The sequence below is a fragment of the Amblyomma mixtum genome, chromosome 1, assembly GCF_055824585.1.
Source record: "Amblyomma mixtum isolate Tamu chromosome 1, ASM5582458v1, whole genome shotgun sequence".
NCBI classification, from domain to species: Eukaryota; Metazoa; Arthropoda; class Arachnida; order Ixodida; family Ixodidae; genus Amblyomma; species Amblyomma mixtum.
The window spans coordinates 153,867,297-153,892,647 of record NC_143012.1 but is presented as its reverse complement, the minus strand read 5'-3'; the positions used below and the strand labels follow the sequence as shown (position 1 = coordinate 153,892,647).

Genomic DNA, 25,351 nt, shown 5'->3' with positions numbered 1-25,351 from the left:
TCTCATCGGCAACGTGTCCAACGTGTAGTACGTGCGGACGCGAAACTGTGGCAAAACTCGAAGCGAACCCGTGGCGTCTCGGCTGTCATTCTGACGTCTGCCGCGGCGGGTACACTGCAGATTAAACTCTAGCAAAGCCCCAAGATAGCTGGGAGGCCCAGTGTGCGCATAACACTGCGCAGAAGCGCACAATATGCGCCCACCGCACCATGCACCGCACCCACTGCCGGTCCATGTGTAAACAACACAGGCTCGCTCCCGCTGCTCTTTCCGTGCATGCCGCAGTGGTTTAGGTTCGCCAGAACGGCTGAGAAAAGCGCAGGGCAGGTAACTGCACGCTTGGCGGCTGTTGCCACGAGCGAGGGAAGTATCCATGCGCAGTTTTGCATCCTCGAGGGCCAAACACAGTACATAAAGACTCGGAAAGCACTGTCTCTCGCCATCGGCCATACCATGTTGAATACGCCGGTTCTCGTCCGATCACCGAAGCTAAGCAGCATTGGGCTCGGTCAGTATTTGGGAGGGAGACCACCTGGGAACACCGAGTGCTGATGGCATTTCTTTTGCATTTTTATTCGCCCTTCACGTTTTTTTTTTTTTCTGTCATAGTTGCGCAGTGTCTCAGGCAACTATAGGAGGTGACGTTATTTTGTTATCGATAATACAATCTCATCGGCAACGTGTCCAACGTGTAGTACGTGCGGACGCGAAACTGTGGCAAAACTCGAAGCGAACCCGTGGCGTCTCGGCTGTCATTCTGACGTCTGCCGCGGCGGGTACACTGCAGATTAAACTCTAGCAAAGCCCCAAGATAGCTGGGAGGCCCAGTGTGCGCATAACACTGCGCAGAAGCGCACAATATGCGCCCACCGCACCATGCACCGCACGCACTGCCGGTCCATGTGTAAACAACACAGGCTCGCTCCCGCTGCTCTTTCCGTGCATGCCGCAGTGGTTTAGGTTCGCCAGAACGGCTGAGAAAAGCGCAGGGCAGGTAACTGCACGCTTGGCGGCTGTTGCCACGAGCGAGGGAAGTATCCATGCGCAGTTTTGCATCCTCGAGGGCCAAACACAGTACATAAAGACTCGGAAAGCACTGTCTCTCGCCATCGGCCATACCATGTTGAATACGCCGGTTCTCGTCCGATCACCGAAGCTAAGCAGCATTGGGCTCGGTCAGTACTTGGGAGGGAGACCACCTGGGAACACCGAGTGCTGATGGCATTTCTTTTGCATTTTTATTCGCCCTTCACGTTTTTTTTTTTCTGTCATAGTTGCGCAGTGTCTCAGGCAACTATAGGAGGTGACGTTATTTTGTTATCGATAATACAATCTCATCGGCAACGTGTCCAACGTGTAGTACGTGCGGACGCGAAACTGTGGCAAAACTCGAAGCGAACCCGTGGCGTCTCGGCTGTCATTCTGACGTCTGCCGCGGCGGGTACACTGCAGATTAAACTCTAGCAAAGCCCCAAGATAGCTGGGAGGCCCAGTGTGCGCATAACACTGCGCAGAAGCGCACAATATGCGCCCACCGCACCATGCACCGCACCCACTGCCGGTCCATGTGTAAACAACACAGGCTCGCTCCCGCTGCTCTTTCCGTGCATGCCGCAGTGGTTTAGGTTCGCCAGAACGGCTGAGAAAAGCGCAGGGCAGGTAACTGCACGCTTGGCGGCTGTTGCCACGAGCGAGGGAAGTATCCATGCGCAGTTTTGCATCCTCGAGGGCCAAACACAGTACATAAAGACTCGGAAAGCACTGTCTCTCGCCATCGGCCATACCATGTTGAATACGCCGGTTCTCGTCCGATCACCGAAGCTAAGCAGCATTGGGCTCGGTCAGTACTTGGGAGGGAGACCACCTGGGAACACCGAGTGCTGATGGCATTTCTTTTGCATTTTTATTCGCCCTTCACGTTTTTTTTTTTCTGTCATAGTTGCGCAGTGTCTCAGGCAACTATAGGAGGTGACGTTATTTTGTTATCGATAATACAATCTCATCGGCAACGTGTCCAACGTGTAGTACGTGCGGACGCGAAACTGTGGCAAAACTCGAAGCGAACCCGTGGCGTCTCGGCTGTCATTCTGACGTCTGCCGCGGCGGGTACACTGCAGATTAAACTCTAGCAAAGCCCCAAGATAGCTGGGAGGCCCAGTGTGCGCATAACACTGCGCAGAAGCGCACAATATGCGCCCACCGCACCATGCACCGCACCCACTGCCGGTCCATGTGTAAACAACACAGGCTCGCTCCCGCTGCTCTTTCCGTGCATGCCGCAGTGGTTTAGGTTCGCCAGAACGGCTGAGAAAAGCGCAGGGCAGGTAACTGCACGCTTGGCGGCTGTTGCCACGAGCGAGGGAAGTATCCATGCGCAGTTTTGCATCCTCGAGGGCCAAACACAGTACATAAAGACTCGGAAAGCACTGTCTCTCGCCATCGGCCATACCATGTTGAATACGCCGGTTCTCGTCCGATCACCGAAGCTAAGCAGCATTGGGCTCGGTCAGTACTTGGGAGGGAGACCACCTGGGAACACCGAGTGCTGATGGCATTTCTTTTGCATTTTTATTCGCCCTTCACGTTTTTTTTTTTTTCTGTCATAGTTGCGCAGTGTCTCAGGCAACTATAGGAGGTGACGTTATTTTGTTATCGATAATACAATCTCATCGGCAACGTGTCCAACGTGTAGTACGTGCGGACGCGAAACTGTGGCAAAACTCGAAGCGAACCCGTGGCGTCTCGGCTGTCATTCTGACGTCTGCCGCGGCGGGTACACTGCAGATTAAACTCTAGCAAAGCCCCAAGATAGCTGGGAGGCCCAGTGTGCGCATAACACTGCGCAGAAGCGCACAATATGCGCCCACCGCACCATGCACCGCACCCACTGCCGGTCCATGTGTAAACAACACAGGCTCGCTCCCGCTGCTCTTTCCGTGCATGCCGCAGTGGTTTAGGTTCGCCAGAACGGCTGAGAAAAGCGCAGGGCAGGTAACTGCACGCTTGGCGGCTGTTGCCACGAGCGAGGGAAGTATCCATGCGCAGTTTTGCATCCTCGAGGGCCAAACACAGTACATAAAGACTCGGAAAGCACTGTCTCTCGCCATCGGCCATACCATGTTGAATACGCCGGTTCTCGTCCGATCACCGAAGCTAAGCAGCATTGGGCTCGGTCAGTACTTGGGAGGGAGACCACCTGGGAACACCGAGTGCTGATGGCATTTCTTTTGCATTTTTATTCGCCCTTCACGTTTTTTTTTTCTGCCATAGTTGCGCAGTGTCTCAGGCAACTATAGGAGGTGACGTTATTTTGTTATCGATAATACAATCTCATCGGCAACGTGTCCAACGTGTAGTACGTGCGGACGCGAAACTGTGGCAAAACTCGAAGCGAACCCGTGGCGTCTCGGCTGTCATTCTGACGTCTGCCGCGGCGGGTACACTGCAGATTAAACTCTAGCAAAGCCCCAAGATAGCTGGGAGGCCCAGTGTGCGCATAACACTGCGCAGAAGCGCACAATATGCGCCCACCGCACCATGCACCGCACCCACTGCCGGTCCATGTGTAAACAACACAGGCTCGCTCCCGCTGCTCTTTCCGTGCATGCCGCAGTGGTTTAGGTTCGCCAGAACGGCTGAGAAAAGCGCAGGGCAGGTAACTGCACGCTTGGCGGCTGTTGCCACGAGCGAGGGAAGTATCCATGCGCAGTTTTGCATCCTCGAGGGCCAAACACAGTACATAAAGACTCGGAAAGCACTGTCTCTCGCCATCGGCCATACCATGTTGAATACGCCGGTTCTCGTCCGATCACCGAAGCTAAGCAGCATTGGGCTCGGTCAGTACTTGGGAGGGAGACCACCTGGGAACACCGAGTGCTGATGGCATTTCGTTTGCATTTTTATTCGCCCTTCACGTTTTTTTTTTTCTGTCATAGTTGCGCAGTGTCTCAGGCAACTATAGGAGGTGACGTTATTTTGTTATCGATAATACAATCTCATCGGCAACGTGTCCAACGTGTAGTACGTGCGGACGCGAAACTGTGGCAAAACTCGAAGCGAACCCGTGGCGTCTCGGCTGTCATTCTGACGTCTGCCGCGGCGGGTACACTGCAGATTAAACTCTAGCAAAGCCCCAAGATAGCTGGGAGGCCCAGTGTGCGCATAACACTGCGCAGAAGCGCACAATATGCGCCCACCGCACCATGCACCGCACCCACTGCCGGTCCATGTGTAAACAACACAGGCTCGCTCCCGCTGCTCTTTCCGTGCATGCCGCAGTGGTTTAGGTTCGCCAGAACGGCTGAGAAAAGCGCAGGGCAGGTAACTGCACGCTTGGCGGCTGTTGCCACGAGCGAGGGAAGTATCCATGCGCAGTTTTGCATCATCGAGGGCCAAACACAGTACATAAAGACTCGGAAAGCACTGTCTCTCGCCATCGGCCATACCATGTTGAATACGCCGGTTCTCGTCCGATCACCGAAGCTAAGCAGCATTGGGCTCGGTCAGTACTTGGGAGGGAGACCACCTGGGAACACCGAGTGCTGATGGCATTTCTTTTGCATTTTTATTCGCCCTTCACGTTTTTTTTTTTCTGTCATAGTTGCGCAGTGTCTCAGGCAACTATAGGAGGTGACGTTATTTTGTTATCGATAATACAATCTCATCGGCAACGTGTCCAACGTGTAGTACGTGCGGACGCGAAACTGTGGCAAAACTCGAAGCGAACCCGTGGCGTCTCGGCTGTCATTCTGACGTCTGCCGCGGCGGGTACACTGCAGATTAAACTCTAGCAAAGCCCCAAGATAGCTGGGAGGCCCAGTGTGCGCATAACACTGCGCAGAAGCGCACAATATGCGCCCACCGCACCATGCACCGCACCCACTGCCGGTCCATGTGTAAACAACACAGGCTCGCTCCCGCTGCTCTTTCCGTGCATGCCGCAGTGGTTTAGGTTCGCCAGAACGGCTGAGAAAAGCGCAGGGCAGGTAACTGCACGCTTGGCGGCTGTTGCCACGAGCGAGGGAAGTATCCATGCGCAGTTTTGCATCCTCGAGGGCCAAACACAGTACATAAAGACTCGGAAAGCACTGTCTCTCGCCATCGGCCATACCATGTTGAATACGCCGGTTCTCGTCCGATCACCGAAGCTAAGCAGCATTGGGCTCGGTCAGTACTTGGGAGGGAGACCACCTGGGAACACCGAGTGCTGATGGCATTTCTTTTGCATTTTTATTCGCCCTTCACGTTTTTTTTTTTCTGCCATAGTTGCGCAGTGTCTCAGGCAACTATAGGAGGTGACGTTATTTTGTTATCGATAATACAATCTCATCGGCAACGTGTCCACCGTGTAGTACGTGCGGACGCGAAACTGTGGCAAAACTCGAAGCGAACCCGTGGCGTCTCGGCTGTCATTCTGACGTCTGCCGCGGCGGGTACACTGCAGATTAAACTCTAGCAAAGCCCCAAGATAGCTGGGAGGCCCAGTGTGCGCATAACACTGCGCAGAAGCGCACAATATGCGCCCACCGCACCATGCACCGCACCCACTGCCGGTCCATGTGTAAACAACACAGGCTCGCTCCCGCTGCTCTTTCCGTGCATGCCGCAGTGGTTTAGGTTCGCCAGAACGGCTGAGAAAAGCGCAGGGCAGGTAACTGCACGCTTGGCGGCTGTTGCCACGAGCGAGGGAAGTATCCATGCGCAGTTTTGCATCCTCGAGGGCCAAACACAGTACATAAAGACTCGGAAAGCACTGTCTCTCGCCATCGGCCATACCATGTTGAAAGCCTGCCATTCAACATGGTATGGCCGATGGCTTCAGTGTGTTCATTGTCTTGTATTATTGCTTTTGTGATTTGTCTGTTCTTTTTCGTGCAGTGTTGTTTTCCAAAGCCAGGAAATAAAGAAAAAAAAAGCCATACCATGTTGAATACGCCGGTTCTCGTCCGATCACCAAAGCTAAGCAGCATTTTGCTCGGTCAGTACTTGGGAGGGAGACCACCTGGGAACACCGAGTGCTGATGGCATTTCTTTTGCATTTTTATTCGCCCTTCACGTTTTTTTTTTTCTGTCATAGTTGCGCAGTGTCTCAGGCAACTATAGGAGGTGACGTTATTTTGTTATCGATAATACAATCTCATCGGCAACGTGTCCAACGTGTAGTACGTGCGGACGCGAAACTGTGGCAAAACTCGAAGCGAACCCGTGGCGTCTCGGCTGTCATTCTGACGTCTGCCGCGGCGGGTACACTGCAGATTAAACTCTAGCAAAGCCCCAAGATAGCTGGGAGGCCCAGTGTGCGCATAACACTGCGCAGAAGCGCACAATATGCGCCCACCGCACCATGCACCGCACCCACTGCCGGTCCATGTGTAAACAACACAGGCTCGCTCCCGCTGCTCTTTCCGTGCATGCCGCAGTGGTTTAGGTTCGCCAGAACGGCTGAGAAAAGCGCAGGGCAGGTAACTGCACGCTTGGCGGCTGTTGCCACGAGCGAGGGAAGTATCCATGCGCAGTTTTGCATCCTCGAGGGCCAAACACAGTACATAAAGACTCGGAAAGCACTGTCTCTCGCCATCGGCCATACCATGTTGAGGATTCCACTTCCGGGCGCCGAAGCGAACGGACGTGTGATGACGGGCTCCGTTGGAGCGGCTACAGCGGCCATGTCTGGCCGCGGAAACAGGTTTATGTCAACTGATAGTGAGTACCAGGTTGTTCTGCCCAGTTTGCCTACAGGTCCGTTTGTTGTAAATACAGTTTTTTTGCACGCGGACGTAAGTGCTCGCCCGTACCGGGTAGAAGATTTCCGTGACGCCCTCGCTCAACAGTCGGTGCTCACCGAGGTTATCGCCTTGGGGGCGTACCGCATGAGCCATGTTTGGGATGTCACGTTCAAGGACGCTGAAACGGCAAAGAAGCTAGCCAGCATTGGTGAATTGCAAGTGAAGAAGCAGCGCTGCCTCGTCATCGACCCGGCCAACAGGGACGTCCGCATGAAGGTGCACTGGCTTCTCCACAGTGTACCGGATGAGGACGTACGCCTCGCCTTCGCCCCGTTCGGCAAAGTCACTGAAGTTGCCCGCGAGCGTTGGCGGGTCCAAGGAGTGACCGACAAGGGCTCTACCACCAGGCTCGTGACAATGAAGCTGAATGCTGGAGTGCAAATTGACGATGTGCCCCATCAGCTAAGTGTTGCAGGTGAGCTGGCCCTCGTGGTTGTGCCGGGCAGGGCTCCGCTCTGCCTTCGCTGTCGCGGCACGGGTCATATTCGCCGCGAGTGCCGCATCCCACGGTGTGGTGCCTGCCGGCGCTTCGGACACGAAGACAGCCAGTGCGAGCGGACATATGCCAGCGTCACCGGACTGGGGAGCAAAGAGGATACGTCCGACTTGCTAATGGATGAAGCGGACGTCGAGGAGTTATCGTCGGCGGGAGGCAGACAAGCAGCGCATTTGCCAACGGCAACTCATGCTCAACTGCAAACTACGCAGAAACCTGTCGTTGTGGCAAGCGCCGCGGAACAGCAACAACCACCTGCCCAGGACGTCGTGGCTACGCCGAAAGGCGTGGAAAAAAAGCAGCCTGAACCGCACGTGAGCGACGACCACACCGCGGCAGAGAACATGGACACGTCCCGTGAATCAACGAGTCCCGCAGCCGGGAAGCGGACGCATGAAGACACCACCAGCATGCTGCAGCAGCGGGACGAAAGCGGCGGGGACGAGCCGCCGCAGAAAACGCCAGGTAGGCGGGCGTCGTTCAAGCCGCGACCGAACATTCCGGTCGACTCTCGGCAGGCGGGTAAACCGCCTCCGTAGCTTTGTGTTGCCTTCGTCATAATGGGAACGGGGGGATTTCTAAGCTCTATGGCTGTGTCGATGTGCCGTTTTCTTTTCGGGTCGAGGCAAGGTGCTGTTGGCACCAAGCTTCTTCCTGCATGCCTCAGTGTATATTTTGTTGGCAGACTTGCGGTGTGTATATGGGCACACAGACCTGGAGAGCGAGAATTCTTTCCGGGGATGGGCACCATTCCATTGTGTTACCATGGCTCTTAATCTCGGGGAAATGCTACGCGTAGCAACGTTAAATGTCCGGGGGCTAGGTGCAAGAAGGCGACAGTGTCAGTTAAGCCGCCTTCTTCTTGATAAAGAATTACACTTAGTTGCCGTACAGGAGACGAAAATCGAAAGCCAAGAACTGACCGACCGAATGGTGTCCAATTTCCGTACGCATTTCGATGTATGCGTTTGTCATGCGAATGGTGGATCAGGTGGTTGCGCCCTTTTCATCCGTAATAACTTGGGGATCTGTGTACAGTCAGTGTTGTCATGCCAAAGTGGTCGCCTTTTAGTTGTTGATTTTGCTGTTTATGATTTATCTTTCCGTGTCATTTGTGTCTATGCACCCAACGTTGAGACCGAGCGTCGATCTTTCTTTGAACGTGTTGAAGCCTACCTTAACTGTCACAAAGTGTTGATATTGTTGGGCGACTTTAATTGCGTATGTACAATGGATGATCGCGCTAAACGCACACGAGTTCGGGACAAGAGCGCAGAAGTATTAAGTGCCCTGGTGCATGATTATGATTTAGAAGACATTGGTAGCGTATTTACGAATGGTACACGTCCTCAGTATACCCATTTTCAGCGTGACAGCCACGCGAGATTAGACAGACTATACGCATCACCCGAACTGGTTTCTTCATGTGCAGCATATGAAGTGCAACCAGTCCAGTTCAGTGACCACTGCTTGGTAACTGCAACGTTTGGAAGAAGGCAAAACAAAAGTCGCTTCAACTGGAACCTCTGGAAGTTTAACGTGAAGCTTTTGGAAGATGATGCATTTGTTAGCGCAGTAACGGAAGAATTAGAGAAGTTGCTCACACTGGAGCCAAACCAGTTCGGAGTTGAATGGGAAGAGTTTAAACAGAGAGTTAAAATAATAGCCATCGAAAGAAGCAGCATTATTAAGTTCAACCAGAAACAAAACGAAACAAAACTTCGCCAGGAACTAGAATTCTTGATAAGCATGGAAAACATTCAGCCCGGTAAATGTACTGAACAAATAAGGCGGGTGAAAACACAGCTCGAAACTATAGACACAGAAAGATACAAAGCGGCAATTGTACGAGCAAGATCCGAGAAGCTGTGGGCGGGAGAAACGCCAACAAAGCGCGCACTATCCGACGAAAAAAGATACGCATGTCGGAAAGAAATCCGGCAGCTTGCCAACGGAAACGAGATCACGACTGACCAAAAGGTTATCAAGACAGTGATGGCCGAGCATTTTCGGAACTTGATAGGACACCCACGTGATACGAAAGACAGCTTCCAGAAAGAATTTCTTTCCTTTATGCCACAGCTGGACGAAGAAGTACAGACGCAACTGGAAGAACCGATAACCGTCAGTGAAATAGAACGCGCAATAGATGACCTGTCCCTTGGTAAAGCACCTGGGCCTGACGGCCTAGGAGCTGCCTTTTATAAAGCCTTCAACTGTTCGGTTGCTCAGATTTTGCACAATGTCATCACTGAGGCATACGACAAAAAGCGAGTTCCTTTATCATTCACAACGTCGCACGTCGTGCTGATACCAAAGACTGACGATGAAGCAAAACGTCTCTTGCCAGGGTCTTATCGCCCGATAACCCTTGTCAATGTGGACTACAAAATATTTATGAAGGTTTTAGCGACACGACTTCAACGCGTTATAACAAAGTTGGTAGGGCCGCATCAGACTTGCGGCATCAAAGGCCGAAGCATTGCAACAAACGTGCATGTCACGCGAACGGTCCTCGAGTGTTGTGACGCCTTTGACGAGCGCGTTGCGATGATGCAGCTTGATCTGGCCAAAGCCTTCGACCGTGTCTCGCACGAGGCTCTGCTCTGCATTTTAGAGCATTCTAACGTAGGCTGCGTTATCACTGAAGGCGTCAGAATGGCGTACACTGACTGCTCAACGCGAATCATCGTAAACGGCGAACTGACAGACAGCCTGAGCGTTCGCTCGTCGGTGAGGCAGGGATGCCCTCTTTCGCCCTTGCTGTTCGCGGCTTACCTAGAGCCGCTATGTTTGGCAATTGCAAACAATGAACGCATAACAGGATATAGAGTACGTGAGGCAGAAATAAAAATCTTGGCCTACGCGGATGATATCGCCGTATTATGCGCAAACAAAGAAAGCATTAAAGAAGCCACAGCTGTTGTTGAACAATTTTGCGAATACACCGGAGCCCGGATAAATTGGGACAAAAGTTATGGATTTTGGCATGGAGACTGGGACGCCACGCCGGAGCAATTTTGTCGCCTTCATTGGTCAACAGTTCCTAAACCATACCTCGGTGCGCCCCTGGAGTGTTATCGTGATCCTGAACAATACTGGACCGATCAAACAACGAAGGCAAAAGAAAAGGCTGATGCATGGCAGGGAAGACAGCTGTCAATGTTTTCCCGTGCGACTGTCTCCAATGTCTTCCTAATTTCAAAAATATGGTATGTGATGAACGTGTTGTGTGCATCGCGAACGAGCATACAAAAAATCCATCGGGTCCTCGCTATTTTCATTTGGTCCTCGACCTGGGAGAGATCTAGCCGAACTAATTTGTTTATCTCAGTCAAGTGCGGTGGGCTAGGTCTGGTTCACTTGTTTTTGCGGCAAGTCGTGTCACGATTTCTTTTCTTAAGGGATCAAAATGACCCCTTTCTCCGCACCGTGATGCAGGTGAGGCTACGTAGACTTCTGCCAGGATTCATTGTGACGTCATGTGAGAACACATGTGGCGTTGTGACTGGTTATCTGCGCGAAGTAGTGCTCGCGTTCAGGTTGTTAAACGTGCGGTTTTCACAAGACTACTTGTGCACTGTTAGTAGGAAGAAACTGTATAAGGACCTTGTTCACACCATGCTACCTGTACCGTTATACCGTTTACCACACCGTGGACGCCCTGGACAAAACGTACTCAAAAGAGTAAAGAAAATGCCAATATTACCTTCAGTTAAATCCTTTTTCTTTAAGCTACATACCAACACACTTCCAGTTAAGACCTGGCTTCAGGAAAAAGGCATCTTCATACCGTGGTCAACAAACTGCTTTTTATGCAAAAAGCCTGAAACCATAGAGCACGTATTCCTAGATTGCTGGGACCCGATTTTCCATTGGGACGTTCTCCAGCGCACATTAAAGAAACAGTTGCCTCTTGACCCATATGGAATACGATTCCTGCCGGTAGACGCTTCGGACGATATACCGTACGATCTTATCATGGTCCTGGGCCTCCACGCGCTGTGGAAAACGAGAATGCAGTTTGAACATGCCGAACCTGTCGTGCGTTCTGTCAGAGACCACTTTATCGAAAGTACCGTATGTCTCAGAGAAGTTTATCGAGCGCTCCCTGATCCACCAGAATGGATTGCTTGTCTGGATGCATTGGTGTCTCTGAAAAAATTTTAGTGTCATGTTAGCCCAAGTGTGGCTGATATGTTTTACGCCTTGTACCCTTTCATGTTGACTATAATCCTGGCAATAAAAAAAAAAAAAAAAAAAAAAGCCATACCATGTTGAATACGCCGGTTCTCGTCCGATCACCGAAGCTAAGCAGCATTGGGCTCGGTCAGTACTTGGGAGGGAGACCACCTGGGAACACCGAGTGCTGATGGCATTTCTTTTGCATTTTTATTCGCCCTTCACGTTTTTTTTTTTCTGTCATAGTTGCGCAGTGTCTCAGGCAACTATAGGAGGTGACGTTATTTTGTTATCGATAATACAATCTCATCGGCAACGTGTCCAACGTGTAGTACGTGCGGACGCGAAACTGTGGCAAAACTCGAAGCGAACCCGTGGCGTCTCGGCTGTCATTCTGACGTCTGCCGCGGCGGGTACACTGCAGATTAAACTCTAGCAAAGCCCCAAGATAGCTGGGAGGCCCAGTGTGCGCATAACACTGCGCAGAAGCGCACAATATGCGCCCACCGCACCATGCACCGCACCCACTGCCGGTCCATGTGTAAACAACACAGGCTCGCTCCCGCTGCTCTTTCCGTGCATGCCGCAGTGGTTTAGGTTCGCCAGAACGGCTGAGAAAAGCGCAGGGCAGGTAACTGCACGCTTGGCGGCTGTTGCCACGAGCGAGGGAAGTATCCATGCGCAGTTTTGCATCCTCGAGGGCCAAACACAGTACATAAAGACTCGGAAAGCACTGTCTCTCGCCATCGGCCATACCATGTCATTCTACTTCCAGCCACCGAGCGTGACGGACGCAGAATCATGGGCTCCCACGGAGCGGCGATAGCGGCCGTTGCCGGCCGCGGAAACAGGTTTGCCAGCGACGCAGATAAGGATTACGAGATCGTTCTGCCTACCCTGCCCACCGGACGTGTTGTTTTAAACACGGTTTTTTTGCACGGGGACGTGCGTGTGAGGCCCTACAGGGTCGAAGACTTCAGAGACGCCCTCGCCAACGTTGGTGCGCTCCCCGACGTCGTGGCGTTGGGGGCTTACCAGATAAACCATGTGTGGGCGGTGACCTTCAGCAGCGCTGACGCCGCAAAGAAACTGGCCGCCATGAAGGAGCTGGAAGTGAAGGGACGCCGCTGCATCGTTTTTGACCCAGAAGACCATCAGGTAAAGCTGCGCCTCCACTGGATGCTTCACGGCGTCGCCGACGAGGACATCCGTACGGCATTCGCGGCGTTCGGCAATGTGACCGAGGTAACCCGCGAGCGTTGGCGCGTCGCGGGCATGAAGGAGAAGGGCTCCACCACGAGGACCGTGCTCCTGAAACTGAAGCCAGGCGTGAAGGTGGACGACCTGCCTCACCAGGTACGAGTCGCTGGCGAGTTGGCTCTCGTGGTAGTTCCGGGGCGGCCGATGCAGTGCCTTCGTTGCGGCGGCACGGGGCACGTTCGCCGCGATTGCAAGGTGCCCAGGTGTTCGAAATGCCGACGCTATGGACACTCGGAGGCTGACTGCGTTCGTACCTACGCGTCGGCTACCGGGCATGTAGCAGCGAGCGACTCCGCAGAACTGATGGACGTCGTCGAGGCGGAGGAAGCAGCGAGCGGTGCCGACGACACGGGCAAAACGGAGGGGGTGGCGGTTCAGCCAGCTGTTGCGAGTAGCAACACCGACACGGCTGTCGCACAGGAGAGTGGGTCGCCAGCTGCTGACTCGTCTTCGACGCCTGTGGAGACGCCCAAAGATGGAGCGAGCCCGCCCGTGCACGTGGAAGTGGAACGGAAGGCGGCCAGCGAGAGCCACGACGGCAAGGCCGACTCCCGCATGAACGTCGGCGTGACTACACCTGCGAAGCGTTCGCACGCCGAGACCAAGGCCGACGGGGAGAAGGTACCAGAGCCCAGCGTGGAGGAACCGCCGGCAAAGACGCCCCAAGCGCGACGGCCCAGCCTGCGGCCGCGACCAAAGGTCCCGACTGACAAGCGTGGCGGCGACAAGGCGCCGCCTGACCAGGAGCACGTGCTCGCGCCGGGTGACACCGGCGGCGACGGCATCGTCTAGCGACATGCTGGACGCGAGAGGTAAGCACCATGCTTTCGGTCTCTTCTTCCTAAGTTAAAATGGCTTCTGCAACTCCGTTTAAAGTCGCCACCCTAAACGTTAGAGGCCTGGCAGGTAAAAGAAAACAAAGCCAGCTGTACCGACTTGTAACGGAGCAAGATATCGATATACTGGCAGTGCAGGAGACCAAAGTCGACGGGGAGGAAGAGACCGGGAGCATGGTGCGACGTTTCACGTCTAGGTATTTTGCCGTCGTTAGCCATGCTGTAGGCACATCGGCTGGCTGTATTCTTTTTGTTAAGAAGTTGCCGGGGATAGAAGTACACGGACATCATTCGTGCCTGTCGGGTCGATACGTGTCCATCGATTTTTCGCTCTGTAACATCGACTGGCGCATTGTTTGTCTGTATGCACCTAATGTGGTTGATGGCCGAGCCGCGTTTTTTGAAAGCGTAGAAGAACGGCTTCGCACGGACAGGCAGCTCATTGTTATGGGCGATTACAACTGTGTTCTTAGTGCGCGCGACAAGACAAGCGTCCGAGGTTTCAGGGATAAAAGCACCGAAGTGTTGTTACGAATGATTGTGAACTGCAACCTCGAGGATGTAGCAGAGTGTCTTGAAGGAACGCGTGCTGTAAGGTACACACGATTCGAGGGCACAAGTCACGCACGGCTAGACCGAATTTATGCATCCGCGGAAACGGTCCCTAAATGCAATAGTTATGTAGTTCTGCCGGTTTCATTTTCTGACCACTGTTTGGTTCAATGCTGCATAGGATTCATTAAGAAGGGGAATGGTTTTTCATGGGAAATGTGGAAGTTAAATGAGAAGCTACTCCAGCACGAATTTTATAACCGAGCTGTAAGGGAAGAAATAGCAAAAATAGAACCAAGTAGTAACATGTGGATTTGGCAGCAGTGGGAGCTCACTAAAGAAACTTTAAAATTAAAAGCAATAGATAGAGCCACCTGTATACGTCATGAAGCAAAAAAAGAGGAAATGGAGCTAAAGGCTCTGCTTCAGAAGATGATAAAACAGGAATGCCGAGCGCCTGGTATATGGATAGAAGACATAAGGAAAACCAAACAAAAGTTACAGCTTATCGAAGAAGAACGTTATCGGGGAGCGCTGGTGAGGGCAAGGGCAGAAGACATGGCCGCAGGGGAAGCGCCAACGAAACGAGCGCTTGGTTTAGAAAAAGCCCGCGCCGAAAGAAACCACATAAACGAAATAGAATGGAGAGGTGTTTCTAAAACGGACATCGATCATATCAAAGCAGCTTTTTTCGAGCATTACCAGGCGCTCTTCGCATTGCATCCGGTAGACGTTGTCACTTTTAAGGAGGCGTTTCTGGCCGAGATGCCGCGCCTGGACGACGAAACTAAAGACAGATTAGAGCAGGCGATAACTCAATTGGAAGTCGAGCAAGCAATAGACAGTTTAAACCCAGGTAAGTCGCCTGGACCGGACGGGTTCAGCGCGGCGTTCTACAAAGAATTTAAGCATGTAATTTCCCCGGTCTTGACAGTCATCTTTAATGAAGCCTTTAAACTAAAATCACTGCCTCCGTCCTATGGCTCTTCCCATACTGTGCTGATTCCGAAAACGGACGACACAGACAGATTACGACTGGTAGCAGCATATCGACCCATAGCACTCACTAACGTCGAGTACAAAATTTACATGAAGGTTTTGGCACGAAGGTTGCAGACCGTGATCCATTTATTAGTTGGTCCGCATCAGACCTGCGGGATTAAAGGGCGGTCCATTTTTACTAATATCCACGTTGCGCGCAGTGTATTAGAATGCTGTGATGTCACTAATGATCAGGTAGCTATACTCCAGATAGATTTAGAAAAGGCTTTTGACTGCGTTGCCCATGAACTTTTGTTTGCAGTGTTAGGCCATGTTAACGTTGGTTCTGTTATTCTCGAGGGTGTGGCCCTGGCATACCGGAACTGCACGACGAGATTGATCGTTAACAAGAGTCTGGGGGCCCCCATTAGCGTGCAGCGTTCGGTGCGCCAGGGCTGTCCCCTCAGCCCCCTTTTATTTTGTATTTATGTGGAGACCCTTTGTTTAAAGATAATGAAAAACAGGAGTATTACCGGATTCAGATTACAAGCAGCCGAAGTGAAGCTCTTGGCGTACGCTGACGACATTGCTGTGTTTGCCGTTGACGAGGGAGGCATAAGCGAGGCTGTTCAATGTGTACGCGATTTCAGCCAAGCTACAGGCAGTGGGGTTAACTGGTCGAAGTGCCTCGGGCTTTGGCATGGAAGGTGGGCATCTACGCCTGAACGGTTTGCTAGTGTGCCGTGGACGACAACACCAGATAAGTACTTGGGCGTTCCGCTCGATGCTTATCGTGACAGTGAACATTATTGGACAGGACAGGTCAAAGAGACACGGGAGAGAGCAGATAAGTGGAAAGGGACGACCTTGTCAATTTTTGCCAGAGCCACTGTTTGCAACTTGTTCTTTATCAGCAGGCTCTGGTACGTAATGCAGGTGTTGCACTGTTCACGGTTAAGTATTCAAAAGCTACACCGAATTTTCGCCGTCTTTATCTGGTCGTCTGAATGGGAGCGCTGCAGCCGGACCAACCTGTTCCGACGGGTACAAGACGGTGGGTTGGGATTGGGCCATTTGTTTTTGCGACAGCTGGTCAATCGTTTTTTGTTTTTTAGGGACACAAGAGACCCTTTTTTGCGTACAGTATGCCAAGTTAGGCTGCGGCATCTACTTCCAGAGTACATAGTCGGAACTGCTGAGGTGTATAGTAGGGTCACCGGTTTTTACCGGGAAGTCGTAGCCAGTGTAAGGTTTCTTTGCGCGCGATTTTCCAATGACTTTCTGTCCAGTGTGAAACGAAAGAAACTGTACCGTGCTTTGTGCGATGTAGTTTTTCCCGAGCCCTTGTACAGGGCCTTGTACAGTGGAGGCCCAGGCAAAGATGTTTTAAAGAGAGTTAAAAAAATGCAGGTGCCGCCTGGAACAAAAACCTTCTTTTTTAAGTTGCACACCGGGACCTTACCGGTTAAATCATTTTTAGAGGGAAAGGAATTGTTTTTACCCTGGGGATCTCACTGTTTAATTTGCAGAAAGCCGGAAACAATAGACCATGTATTTTTACACTGTTGGGAAGGGGTTTATTTTTGGGATGTATTGCAGCGAACATTAAAGAAAGAATTTCCACTAGACCCGTATGGCATCCGGTTCTTATGTGTTGAAAATGAGGATGGGGTGCCTTTCGATTTAATAATGCTGACAGGCCTCCACTGTATATGGCGCTCCAGAATGGCAGGCTGGCATTGTGACAGTGACGCAAGACCTGCCAGAATTCACTTTCGTGAAAGTATGGAGATGTTTCTGGCCATTCAGAAAGCCGCTGCGGAGCCTCCGGAGTGGCTCTCAAGACTAGAGCCGCTCTGTACGTTGCGTGAATTTTAATTGGACGAAGCCAGATTTATGCTGGCTGACCACAAGTCGTGTGTACATAGTTATTGTCTTTTGTTGATTGTTTGTGTTGTCCAGTTTTTTGTGTCAAAGCCAGGCAATAAAGAAAAAAAAAAAAAAAATCGGCCATACCATGTTGAATACGCCGGTTCTCGTCCGATCACCGAAGCTAAGCAGCATTGGGCTCGGTCAGTACTTGGGAGGGAGACCACCTGGGAACACCGAGTGCTGATGGCATTTCTTTTGCATTTTTATTCGCCCTTCACGTTTTTTTTTTCTGTCATAGTTGCGCAGTGTCTCAGGCAACTATAGGAGGTGACGTTATTTTGTTATCGATAATACAATCTCATCGGCAACGTGTCCAACGTGTAGTACGTGCGGACGCGAAACTGTGGCAAAACTCGAAGCGAACCCGTGGCGTCTCGGCTGTCATTCTGACGTCTGCCGCGGCGGGTACACTGCAGATTAAACTCTAGCAAAGCCCCAAGATAGCTGGGAGGCCCAGTGTGCGCATAACACTGCGCAGAAGCGCACAATATGCGCCCACCGCACCATGCACCGCACCCACTGCCGGTCCATGTGTAAACAACACAGGCTCGCTCCCGCTGCTCTTTCCGTGCATGCCGCAGTGGTTTACGTTCGCCAGAACGGCTGAGAAAAGCGCAGGGCAGGTAACTGCACGCTTGGCGGCTGTTGCCACGAGCGAGGGAAGTATCCATGCGCAGTTTTGCATCCTCGAGGGCCAAACACAGTACATAAAGACTCGGAAAGCACTGTCTCTCGCCATCGGCCATACCATGTTGAATACGCCGGTTCTCGTCCGATCACCGAAGCTAAGCAGCATTGGGCTCGGTCAGTACTTGGGAGGGAGACCACCTGGGAACACCGAGTGCTGATGGCATTTCTTTTGCATTTTTATTCGCCCTTCACGTTTTTTTTTTCTGTCATAGTTGCGCAGTGTCTCAGGCAACTATAGGAGGTGACGTTATTTTGTTATCGATAATACAATCTCATCGGCAACGTGTCCAACGTGTAGTACGTGCGGACGCGAAACTGTGGCAAAACTCGAAGCGAACCCGTGGCGTCTCGGCTGTCATTCTGACGTCTGCCGCGGCGGGTACACTGCAGATTAAACTCTAGCAAAGCCCCAAGATAGCTGGGAGGCCCAGTGTGCGCATAACACTGCGCAGAAGCGCACAATATGCGCCCACCGCACCATGCACCGCACCCACTGCCGGTCCATGTGTAAACAACACAGGCTCGCTCCCGCTGCTCTTTCCGTGCATGCCGCAGTGGTTTAGGTTCGCCAGAACGGCTGAGAAAAGCGCAGGGCAGGTAACTGCACGCTTGGCGGCTGTTGCCACGAGCGAGGGAAGTATCCATGCGCAGTTTTGCATCCTCGAGGGCCAAACACAGTACATAAAGACTCGGAAAGCACTGTCTCTCGCCATCGGCCATACCATGTTGAATACGCCGGTTCTCGTCCGATCACCGAAGCTAAGCAGCATTGGGCTCGGTCAGTACTTGGGAGGGAGACCACCTGGGAACACCGAGTGCTGATGGCATTTCTTTTGCATTTTTATTCGCCCTTCACGTTTTTTTTTTCTGTCATAGTTGCGCAGTGTCTCAGGCAACTATAGGAGGTGACGTTATTTTGTTATCGATAATACAATCTCATCGGCAACGTGTCCAACGTGTAGTACGTGCGGACGCGAAACTGTGGCAAAACTCGAAGCGAACCCGTGGCGTCTCGGCTGTCATTCTGACGTCTGCCGCGGCGGGTACACTGCAGATTAAACTCTAGCAAAGCCCCAAGATAGCTGGGAGGCCCAGTGTGCGCATAACACTGCGCAGAAGCGCACAATATGCGCCCACCGCACCATGCACCGCACCCACTGCCGGTCCATGTGTAAACAACACAGGCTCGCTCCCGCTGCTCTTTCCGTGCATGCCGCAGTGGTTTAGGTTCGCCAGAACGGCTGAGAAAAGCGCAGGGCAGGTAACTGCACGCTTGGCGGCTGTTGCCACGAGCGAGGGAAGTATCCATGCGCAGTTTTGCATCCTCGAGGGCCAAACACAGTACATAAAGACTCGGAAAGCACTGTCTCTCGCCATCGGCCATACCATGTTGAATACGCCGGTTCTCGTCCGATCACCGAAGCTAAGCAGCATTGGGCTCGGTCAGTACTTGGGAGGGAGACCACCTGGGAACACCGAGTGCTGATGGCATTTCTTTTGCATTTTTATTCGCCCTTCACGTTTTTTTTTTTCTGTCATAGTTGCGCAGTGTCTCAGGCAACTATAGGAGGTGACGTTATTTTGTTATCGATAATACAATCTCATCGGCAACGTGTCCAACGTGTAGTACGTGCGGACGCGAAACTGTGGCAAAACTCGAAGCGAACCCGTGGCGTCTCGGCTGTCATTCTGACGTCTGCCGCGGCGGGTACACTGCAGATTAAACTCTAGCAAAGCCCCAAGATAGCTGGGAGGCCCAGTGTGCGCATAACACTGCGCAGAAGCGCACAATATGCGCCCACCGCACCATGCACCGCACCCACTGCCGGTCCATGTGTAAACAACACAGGCTCGCTCCCGCTGCTCTTTCCGTGCATGCCGCAGTGGTTTAGGTTCGCCAGAACGGCTGAGAAAAGCGCAGGGCAGGTAACTGCACGCTTGGCGGCTGTTGCCACGAGCGAGGGAAGTATCCATGCGCAGTTTTGCATCCTCGAGGGCCAAACACAGTACATAAAGACTCGGAAAGCACTGTCTCTCGCCATCGGCCATACCATGTTGAATACGCCGGTTCTCGTCCGATCACCGAAGCTAAGCAGCATTGGGCTCGGTCAGTACTTGGGAGGGAGACCACCTGGGAACACCGAGTGCTGATGGCATTTCTTTTGCATTTTTATTCGCCCTTCACGTTTTTTTTTTTCTGTCATAGTTGCGCAGTGTCTCAGGCAACTATAGGAGGTGACGTTATTTTGTTATCGATAATACAATCTCATCGGCAACGTGTCCAACGTGTAGTACGTGCGGACGCGAAACTGTGGCAAAACTCGAAGCGAACCCGTGGCGTCTCGGCTGTCATTCTGACGTCTGCCGCGGCGGGTACACTGCAGATTAAACTCTAGCAAAGCCCCAAGATAGCTGGGAGGCCCAGTGTGCGCATAACACTGCGCAGAAGCGCACAATATGCGCCCACCGCACCATGCACCGCACCCACTGCCGGTCCATGTGTAAACAACACAGGCTCGCTCCCGCTGCTCTTTCCGTGCATGCCGCAGTGGTTTAGGTTCGCCAGAACGGCTGAGAAAAGCGCAGGGCAGGTAACTGCACGCTTGGCGGCTGTTGCCACGAGCGAGGGAAGTATCCATGCGCAGTTTTGCATCCTCGAGGGCCAAACACAGTACATAAAGACTCGGAAAGCACTGTCTCTCGCCATCGGCCATACCATGTTGAATACGCCGGTTCTCGTCCGATCACCGAAGCTAAGCAGCATTGGGCTCGGTCAGTACTTGGGAGGGAGACCACCTGGGAACACCGAGTGCTGATGGCATTTCTTTTGCATTTTTATTCGCCCTTCACGTTTTTTTTTTCTGTCATAGTTGCGCAGTGTCTCAGGCAACTATAGGAGGTGACGTTATTTTGTTATCGATAATACAATCTCATCGGCAACGTGTCCAACGTGTAGTACGTGCGGACGCGAAACTGTGGCAAAACTCGAAGCGAACCCGTGGCGTCTCGGCTGCCATTCTGACGTCTGCCGCGGCGGGTACACTGCAGATTAAACTCTAGCAAAGCCCCAAGATAGCTGGGAGGCCCAGTGTGCGCATAACACTGCGCAGAAGCGCACAATATGCGCCCACCGCACCATGCACCGCACCCACTGCCGGTCCATGTGTAAACAACACAGGCTCGCTCCCGCTGCTCTTTCCGTGCATGCCGCAGTGGTTTAGGTTCGCCAGAACGGCTGAGAAAAGCGCAGGGCAGGTAACTGCACGCTTGGCGGCTGTTGCCACGAGCGAGGGAAGTATCCATGCGCAGTTTTGCATCCTCGAGGGCCAAACACAGTACATAAAGACTCGGAAAGCACTGTCTCTCGCCATCGGCCATACCATGTTGAATACGCCGGTTCTCGTCCGATCACCGAAGCTAAGCAGCATTGGGCTCGGTCAGTACTTGGGAGGGAGACCACCTGGGAACACCGAGTGCTGATGGCATTTCTTTTGCATTTTTATTCGCCCTTCACGTTTTTTTTTTCTGTCATAGCTGCGCAGTGTCTCAGGCAACTATAGGAGGTGACGTTATTTTGTTATCGATAATACAATCTCATCGGCAACGTGTCCAACGTGTAGTACGTGCGGACGCGAAACTGTGGCAAAACTCGAAGCGAACCCGTGGCGTCTCGGCTGTCATTCTGACGTCTGCCGCGGCGGGTACACTGCAGATTAAACTCTAGCAAAGCCCCAAGATAGCTGGGAGGCCCAGTGTGCGCATAACACTGCGCAGAAGCGCACAATATGCGCCCACCGCACCATGCACCGCACCCACTGCCGGTCCATGTGTAAACAACACAGGCTCGCTCCCGCTGCTCTTTCCGTGCATGCCGCAGTGGTTTAGGTTCGCCAGAACGGCTGAGAAAAGCGCAGGGCAGGTAACTGCACGCTTGGCGGCTGTTGCCACGAGCGAGGGAAGTATCCATGCGCAGTTTTGCATCCTCGAGGGCCAAACACAGTACATAAAGACTCGGAAAGCACTGTCTCTCGCCATCGGCCATACCATGTTGAATACGCCGGTTCTCGTCCGATCACCGAAGCTAAGCAGCATTGGGCTCGGTCAGTACTTGGGAGGGAGACCACCTGGGAACACCGAGTGCTGATGGCATTTCTTTTGCATTTTTATTCGCCCTTCACGTTTTTTTTTTTTTCTGTCATAGTTGCGCAGTGTCTCAGGCAACTATAGGAGGTGACGTTATTTTGTTATCGATAATACAATCTCATCGGCAACGTGTCCAACGTGTAGTACGTGCGGACGCGAAACTGTGGCAAAACTCGAAGCGAACCCGTGGCGTCTCGGCTGTCATTCTGACGTCTGCCGCGGCGGGTACACTGCAGATTAAACTCTAGCAAAGCCCCAAGATAGCTGGGAGGCCCAGTGTGCGCATAACACTGCGCAGAAGCGCACAATATGCGCCCACCGCACCATGCACCGCACCCACTGCCGGTCCATGTGTAAACAACACAGGCTCGCTCCCGCTGCTCTTTCCGTGCATGCCGCAGTGGTTTAGGTTCGCCAGAACGGCTGAGAAAAGCGCAGGGCAGGTAACTGCACGCTTGGCGGCTGTTGCCACGAGCGAGGGAAGTATCCATGCGCAGTTTTGCATCCTCGAGGGCCAAACACAGTACATAAAGACTCGGAAAGCACTGTCTCTCGCCATCGGCCATACCATGTTGAATACGCCGGTTCTCGTCCGATCACCGAAGCTAAGCAGCATTGGGCTCGGTCAGTACTTGGGAGGGAGACCACCTGGGAACACCGAGTGCTGATGGCATTTCTTTTGCATTTTTATTCGCCCTTCACGTTTTTTTTTTTCTGTCATAGTTGCGCAGTGTCTCAGGCAACTATAGGAGGTGACGTTATTTTGTTATCGATAATACAATCTCATCGGCAACGTGTCCAACGTGTAGTACGTGCGGACGCGAAACTGTGGCAAAACTCGAAGCGAACCCGTGGCGTCTCGGCTGTCATTCTGACGTCTGCCGCGGCGGGTACACTGCAGATTAAACTCTAGCAAAGCCCCAAGATAGCTGGGAGGCCCAGTGTGCGCATAACACTGCGCAGAAGCGCACAATATGCGCCCACCGCACCATGCACCGCACCCACTGCCGGTCCATGTGTAAACAACACAGGCTCGCTCCCGCTGCTCTTTCCGTGCATGCCGCAGTGGTTTAGGTTCGCCAGAACGGCTGAGAAAAGCGCAGGGCAGGTAACTGCACGCTTGGCGGCTGTTGCCACGAGCGAGGGAAGTATCCATGCGCAGGTTTGCATCCTCGAGGGCCAAACACAGTACATAAAGACTCGGAAAGCACTGTCTCTCGCCATCGGCCATACCATGTTGAATACGCCGGTTCTCGTCCGATCACCGAAGCTAAGCAGCATTGGGCTCGGTCAGTACTTGGGAGGGAGACCACCTGGGAACACCGAGTGCTGATGGCATTTCTTTTGCATTTTTATTCGCCCTTCACGTTTTTTTTTTTTTCTGTCATAGTTGCGCAGTGTCTCAGGCAACTATAGGAGGTGACGTTATTTTGTTATCGATAATACAATCTCATCGGCAACGTGTCCAACGTGTAGTACGTGCGGACGCGAAACTGTGGCAAAACTCGAAGCGAACCCGTGGCGTCTCGGCTGTCATTCTGACGTCTGCCGCGGCGGGTACACTGCAGATTAAACTCTAGCAAAGCCCCAAGATAGCTGGGAGGCCCAGTGTGCGCATAACACTGCGCAGAAGCGCACAATATGCGCCCACCGCACCATGCACCGCACCCACTGCCGGTCCATGTGTAAACAACACAGGCTCGCTCCCGCTGCTCTTTCCGTGCATGCCGCAGTGGTTTAGGTTCGCCAGAACGGCTGAGAAAAGCGCAGGGCAGGTAACTGCACGCTTGGCGGCTGTTGCCACGAGCGAGGGAAGTATCCATGCGCAGTTTTGCATCCTCGAGGGCCAAACACAGTACATAAAGACTCGGAAAGCACTGTCTCTCGCCATCGGCCATACCATGTTGAATACGCCGGTTCTCGTCCGATCACCGAAGCTAAGCAGCATTGGGCTCGGTCAGTACTTGGGAGGGAGACCACCTGGGAACACCGAGTGCTGATGGCATTTCTTTTGCATTTTTATTCGCCCTTCACGTTTTTTTTTTTTTCTGTCATAGTTGCGCAGTGTCTCAGGCAACTATAGGAGGTGACGTTGTTTTGTTATCGATAATACAATCTCATCGGCAACGTGTCCAACGTGTAGTACGTGCGGACGCGAAACTGTGGCAAAACTCGAAGCGAACCCGTGGCGTCTCGGCTGTCATTCTGACGTCTGCCGCGGCGGGTACACTGCAGATTAAACTCTAGCAAAGCCCCAAGATAGCTGGGAGGCCCAGTGTGCGCATAACACTGCGCAGAAGCGCACAATATGCGCCCACCGCACCATGCACCGCACCCACTGCCGGTCCATGTGTAAACAACACAGGCTCGCTCCCGCTGCTCTTTCCGTGCATGCCGCAGTGGTTTAGGTTCGCCAGAACGGCTGAGAAAAGCGCAGGGCAGGTAACTGCACGCTTGGCGGCTGTTGCCACGAGCGAGGGAAGTATCCATGCGCAGTTTTGCATCCTCGAGGGCCAAACACAGTACATAAAGACTCGGAAAGCACTGTCTCTCGCCATCGGCCATACCATGTTGAATACGCCGGTTCTCGTCCGATCACCGAAACTAAGCAGCATTGGGCTCGGTCAGTACTTGGGAGGGAGACCACCTGGGAACACCGAGTGCTGATGGCATTTCTTTTGCATTTTTATTCGCCCTTCACGTTTTTTTTTTTTTCTGTCATAGTTGCGCAGTGTCTCAGGCAACTATAGGAGGTGACGTTATTTTGTTATCGATAATACAATCTCATCGGCAACGTGTCCAACGTGTAGTACGTGCGGACGCGAAACTGTGGCAAAACTCGAAGCGAACCCGTGGCGTCTCGGCTGTCATTCTGACGTCTGCCGCGGCGGGTACACTGCAGATTAAACTCTAGCAAAGCCCCAAGATAGCTGGGAGGCCCAGTGTGCGCATAACACTGCGCAGAAGCGCACAATATGCGCCCACCGCACCATGCACCGCACCCACTGCCGGTCCATGTGTAAACAACACAGGCTCGCTCCCGCTGCTCTTTCCGTGCATGCCGCAGTGGTTTAGGTTCGCCAGAACGGCTGAGAAAAGCGCAGGGCAGGTAACTGCACGCTTGGCGGCTGTTGCCACGAGCGAGGGAAGTATCCATGCGCAGTTTTGCATCCTCGAGGGCCAAACACAGTACATAAAGACTCGGAAAGCACTGTCTCTCGCCATCGGCCATACCATGTTGAATACGCCGGTTCTCGTCCGATCACCGAAGCTAAGCAGCATTGGGCTCGGTCAGTACTTGGGAGGGAGACCACCTGGGAACACCGAGTGCTGATGGCATTTCTTTTGCATTTTTATTCGCCCTTCACGTTTTTTTTTTCTGTCATAGTTGCGCAGTGTCTCAGGCAACTATAGGAGGTGACGTTATTTTGTTATCGATAATACAATCTCATCGGCAACGTGTCCAACGTGTAGTACGTGCGGACGCGAAACTG

General features: G+C 52.7%; 1 protein-coding gene, 20 non-coding genes and 2 pseudogenes across 21 annotated transcripts; all 23 read left to right on the top strand.

The window, feature by feature from the left end:
* The first annotated feature begins 438 nt into the window (after positions 1-438).
* On the top strand, positions 439-557 carry LOC149368639 (5S ribosomal RNA). Its single transcript, XR_016287672.1, has one exon. It is a non-coding gene; the product is annotated as a 5S ribosomal RNA (ribosomal RNA).
* Positions 558-1,105: 548 nt separating this feature from the next.
* Positions 1,106-1,224, top strand: LOC149368638 (5S ribosomal RNA). Its single transcript, XR_016288149.1, has one exon. It is a non-coding gene; the product is annotated as a 5S ribosomal RNA (ribosomal RNA).
* Positions 1,225-1,770: 546 nt separating this feature from the next.
* On the top strand, positions 1,771-1,889 carry LOC149368637 (5S ribosomal RNA). The gene has a single exon (XR_016288148.1). It is a non-coding gene; the product is annotated as a 5S ribosomal RNA (ribosomal RNA).
* Positions 1,890-2,435: 546 nt separating this feature from the next.
* Positions 2,436-2,554, top strand: LOC149368636 (5S ribosomal RNA). The gene has a single exon (XR_016288147.1). It is a non-coding gene; the product is annotated as a 5S ribosomal RNA (ribosomal RNA).
* Positions 2,555-3,102: 548 nt separating this feature from the next.
* Positions 3,103-3,221, top strand: LOC149368635 (5S ribosomal RNA). Its single transcript, XR_016288146.1, has one exon. It is a non-coding gene; the product is annotated as a 5S ribosomal RNA (ribosomal RNA).
* Positions 3,222-3,766: 545 nt separating this feature from the next.
* LOC149368634 (5S ribosomal RNA) lies at positions 3,767-3,885 on the top strand. The gene has a single exon (XR_016288144.1). It is a non-coding gene; the product is annotated as a 5S ribosomal RNA (ribosomal RNA).
* Positions 3,886-4,431: 546 nt separating this feature from the next.
* On the top strand, positions 4,432-4,550 carry LOC149368633 (5S ribosomal RNA). Its single transcript, XR_016288143.1, has one exon. It is a non-coding gene; the product is annotated as a 5S ribosomal RNA (ribosomal RNA).
* A 546-nt stretch (positions 4,551-5,096) lies between these two features.
* LOC149368632 (5S ribosomal RNA) lies at positions 5,097-5,215 on the top strand. Its single transcript, XR_016288142.1, has one exon. It is a non-coding gene; the product is annotated as a 5S ribosomal RNA (ribosomal RNA).
* A 6,331-nt stretch (positions 5,216-11,546) lies between these two features.
* On the top strand, positions 11,547-11,652 carry LOC149368631 (5S ribosomal RNA; annotated as a pseudogene).
* A 612-nt stretch (positions 11,653-12,264) lies between these two features.
* On the top strand, positions 12,265-13,515 carry LOC149368630 (uncharacterized). The gene has a single exon (XM_089569980.1). It carries the CDS (start codon positions 12,265-12,267, stop codon positions 13,513-13,515), a length of 1,251 nt encoding a protein of 416 aa, XP_089426106.1.
* A 3,579-nt stretch (positions 13,516-17,094) lies between these two features.
* LOC149368629 (5S ribosomal RNA) lies at positions 17,095-17,213 on the top strand (annotated as a pseudogene).
* Positions 17,214-17,758: 545 nt separating this feature from the next.
* Positions 17,759-17,877, top strand: LOC149368628 (5S ribosomal RNA). Its single transcript, XR_016288141.1, has one exon. It is a non-coding gene; the product is annotated as a 5S ribosomal RNA (ribosomal RNA).
* Positions 17,878-18,422: 545 nt separating this feature from the next.
* LOC149368627 (5S ribosomal RNA) lies at positions 18,423-18,541 on the top strand. The gene has a single exon (XR_016288140.1). It is a non-coding gene; the product is annotated as a 5S ribosomal RNA (ribosomal RNA).
* Positions 18,542-19,086: 545 nt separating this feature from the next.
* LOC149368626 (5S ribosomal RNA) lies at positions 19,087-19,205 on the top strand. The gene has a single exon (XR_016288139.1). It is a non-coding gene; the product is annotated as a 5S ribosomal RNA (ribosomal RNA).
* A 546-nt stretch (positions 19,206-19,751) lies between these two features.
* Positions 19,752-19,870, top strand: LOC149368625 (5S ribosomal RNA). The gene has a single exon (XR_016288138.1). It is a non-coding gene; the product is annotated as a 5S ribosomal RNA (ribosomal RNA).
* A 546-nt stretch (positions 19,871-20,416) lies between these two features.
* Positions 20,417-20,535, top strand: LOC149368624 (5S ribosomal RNA). Its single transcript, XR_016288137.1, has one exon. It is a non-coding gene; the product is annotated as a 5S ribosomal RNA (ribosomal RNA).
* Positions 20,536-21,080: 545 nt separating this feature from the next.
* On the top strand, positions 21,081-21,199 carry LOC149368623 (5S ribosomal RNA). Its single transcript, XR_016288136.1, has one exon. It is a non-coding gene; the product is annotated as a 5S ribosomal RNA (ribosomal RNA).
* Positions 21,200-21,744: 545 nt separating this feature from the next.
* On the top strand, positions 21,745-21,863 carry LOC149368622 (5S ribosomal RNA). The gene has a single exon (XR_016288135.1). It is a non-coding gene; the product is annotated as a 5S ribosomal RNA (ribosomal RNA).
* Positions 21,864-22,411: 548 nt separating this feature from the next.
* On the top strand, positions 22,412-22,530 carry LOC149368621 (5S ribosomal RNA). The gene has a single exon (XR_016288133.1). It is a non-coding gene; the product is annotated as a 5S ribosomal RNA (ribosomal RNA).
* A 546-nt stretch (positions 22,531-23,076) lies between these two features.
* On the top strand, positions 23,077-23,195 carry LOC149368620 (5S ribosomal RNA). The gene has a single exon (XR_016288132.1). It is a non-coding gene; the product is annotated as a 5S ribosomal RNA (ribosomal RNA).
* A 548-nt stretch (positions 23,196-23,743) lies between these two features.
* On the top strand, positions 23,744-23,862 carry LOC149368619 (5S ribosomal RNA). The gene has a single exon (XR_016288131.1). It is a non-coding gene; the product is annotated as a 5S ribosomal RNA (ribosomal RNA).
* Positions 23,863-24,410: 548 nt separating this feature from the next.
* On the top strand, positions 24,411-24,529 carry LOC149368618 (5S ribosomal RNA). The gene has a single exon (XR_016287710.1). It is a non-coding gene; the product is annotated as a 5S ribosomal RNA (ribosomal RNA).
* Positions 24,530-25,077: 548 nt separating this feature from the next.
* LOC149368617 (5S ribosomal RNA) lies at positions 25,078-25,196 on the top strand. Its single transcript, XR_016288130.1, has one exon. It is a non-coding gene; the product is annotated as a 5S ribosomal RNA (ribosomal RNA).
* Positions 25,197-25,351: the final 155 nt, after the last annotated feature.

Excerpts from the sequence above, each read along its gene's own strand:
- LOC149368630 (XM_089569980.1), top strand. The coding sequence starts at position 12,265 with ATGGGCTCCCACGGAGCGGCGATAGCGGCCGTTGCCGGCCGCGGAAAC.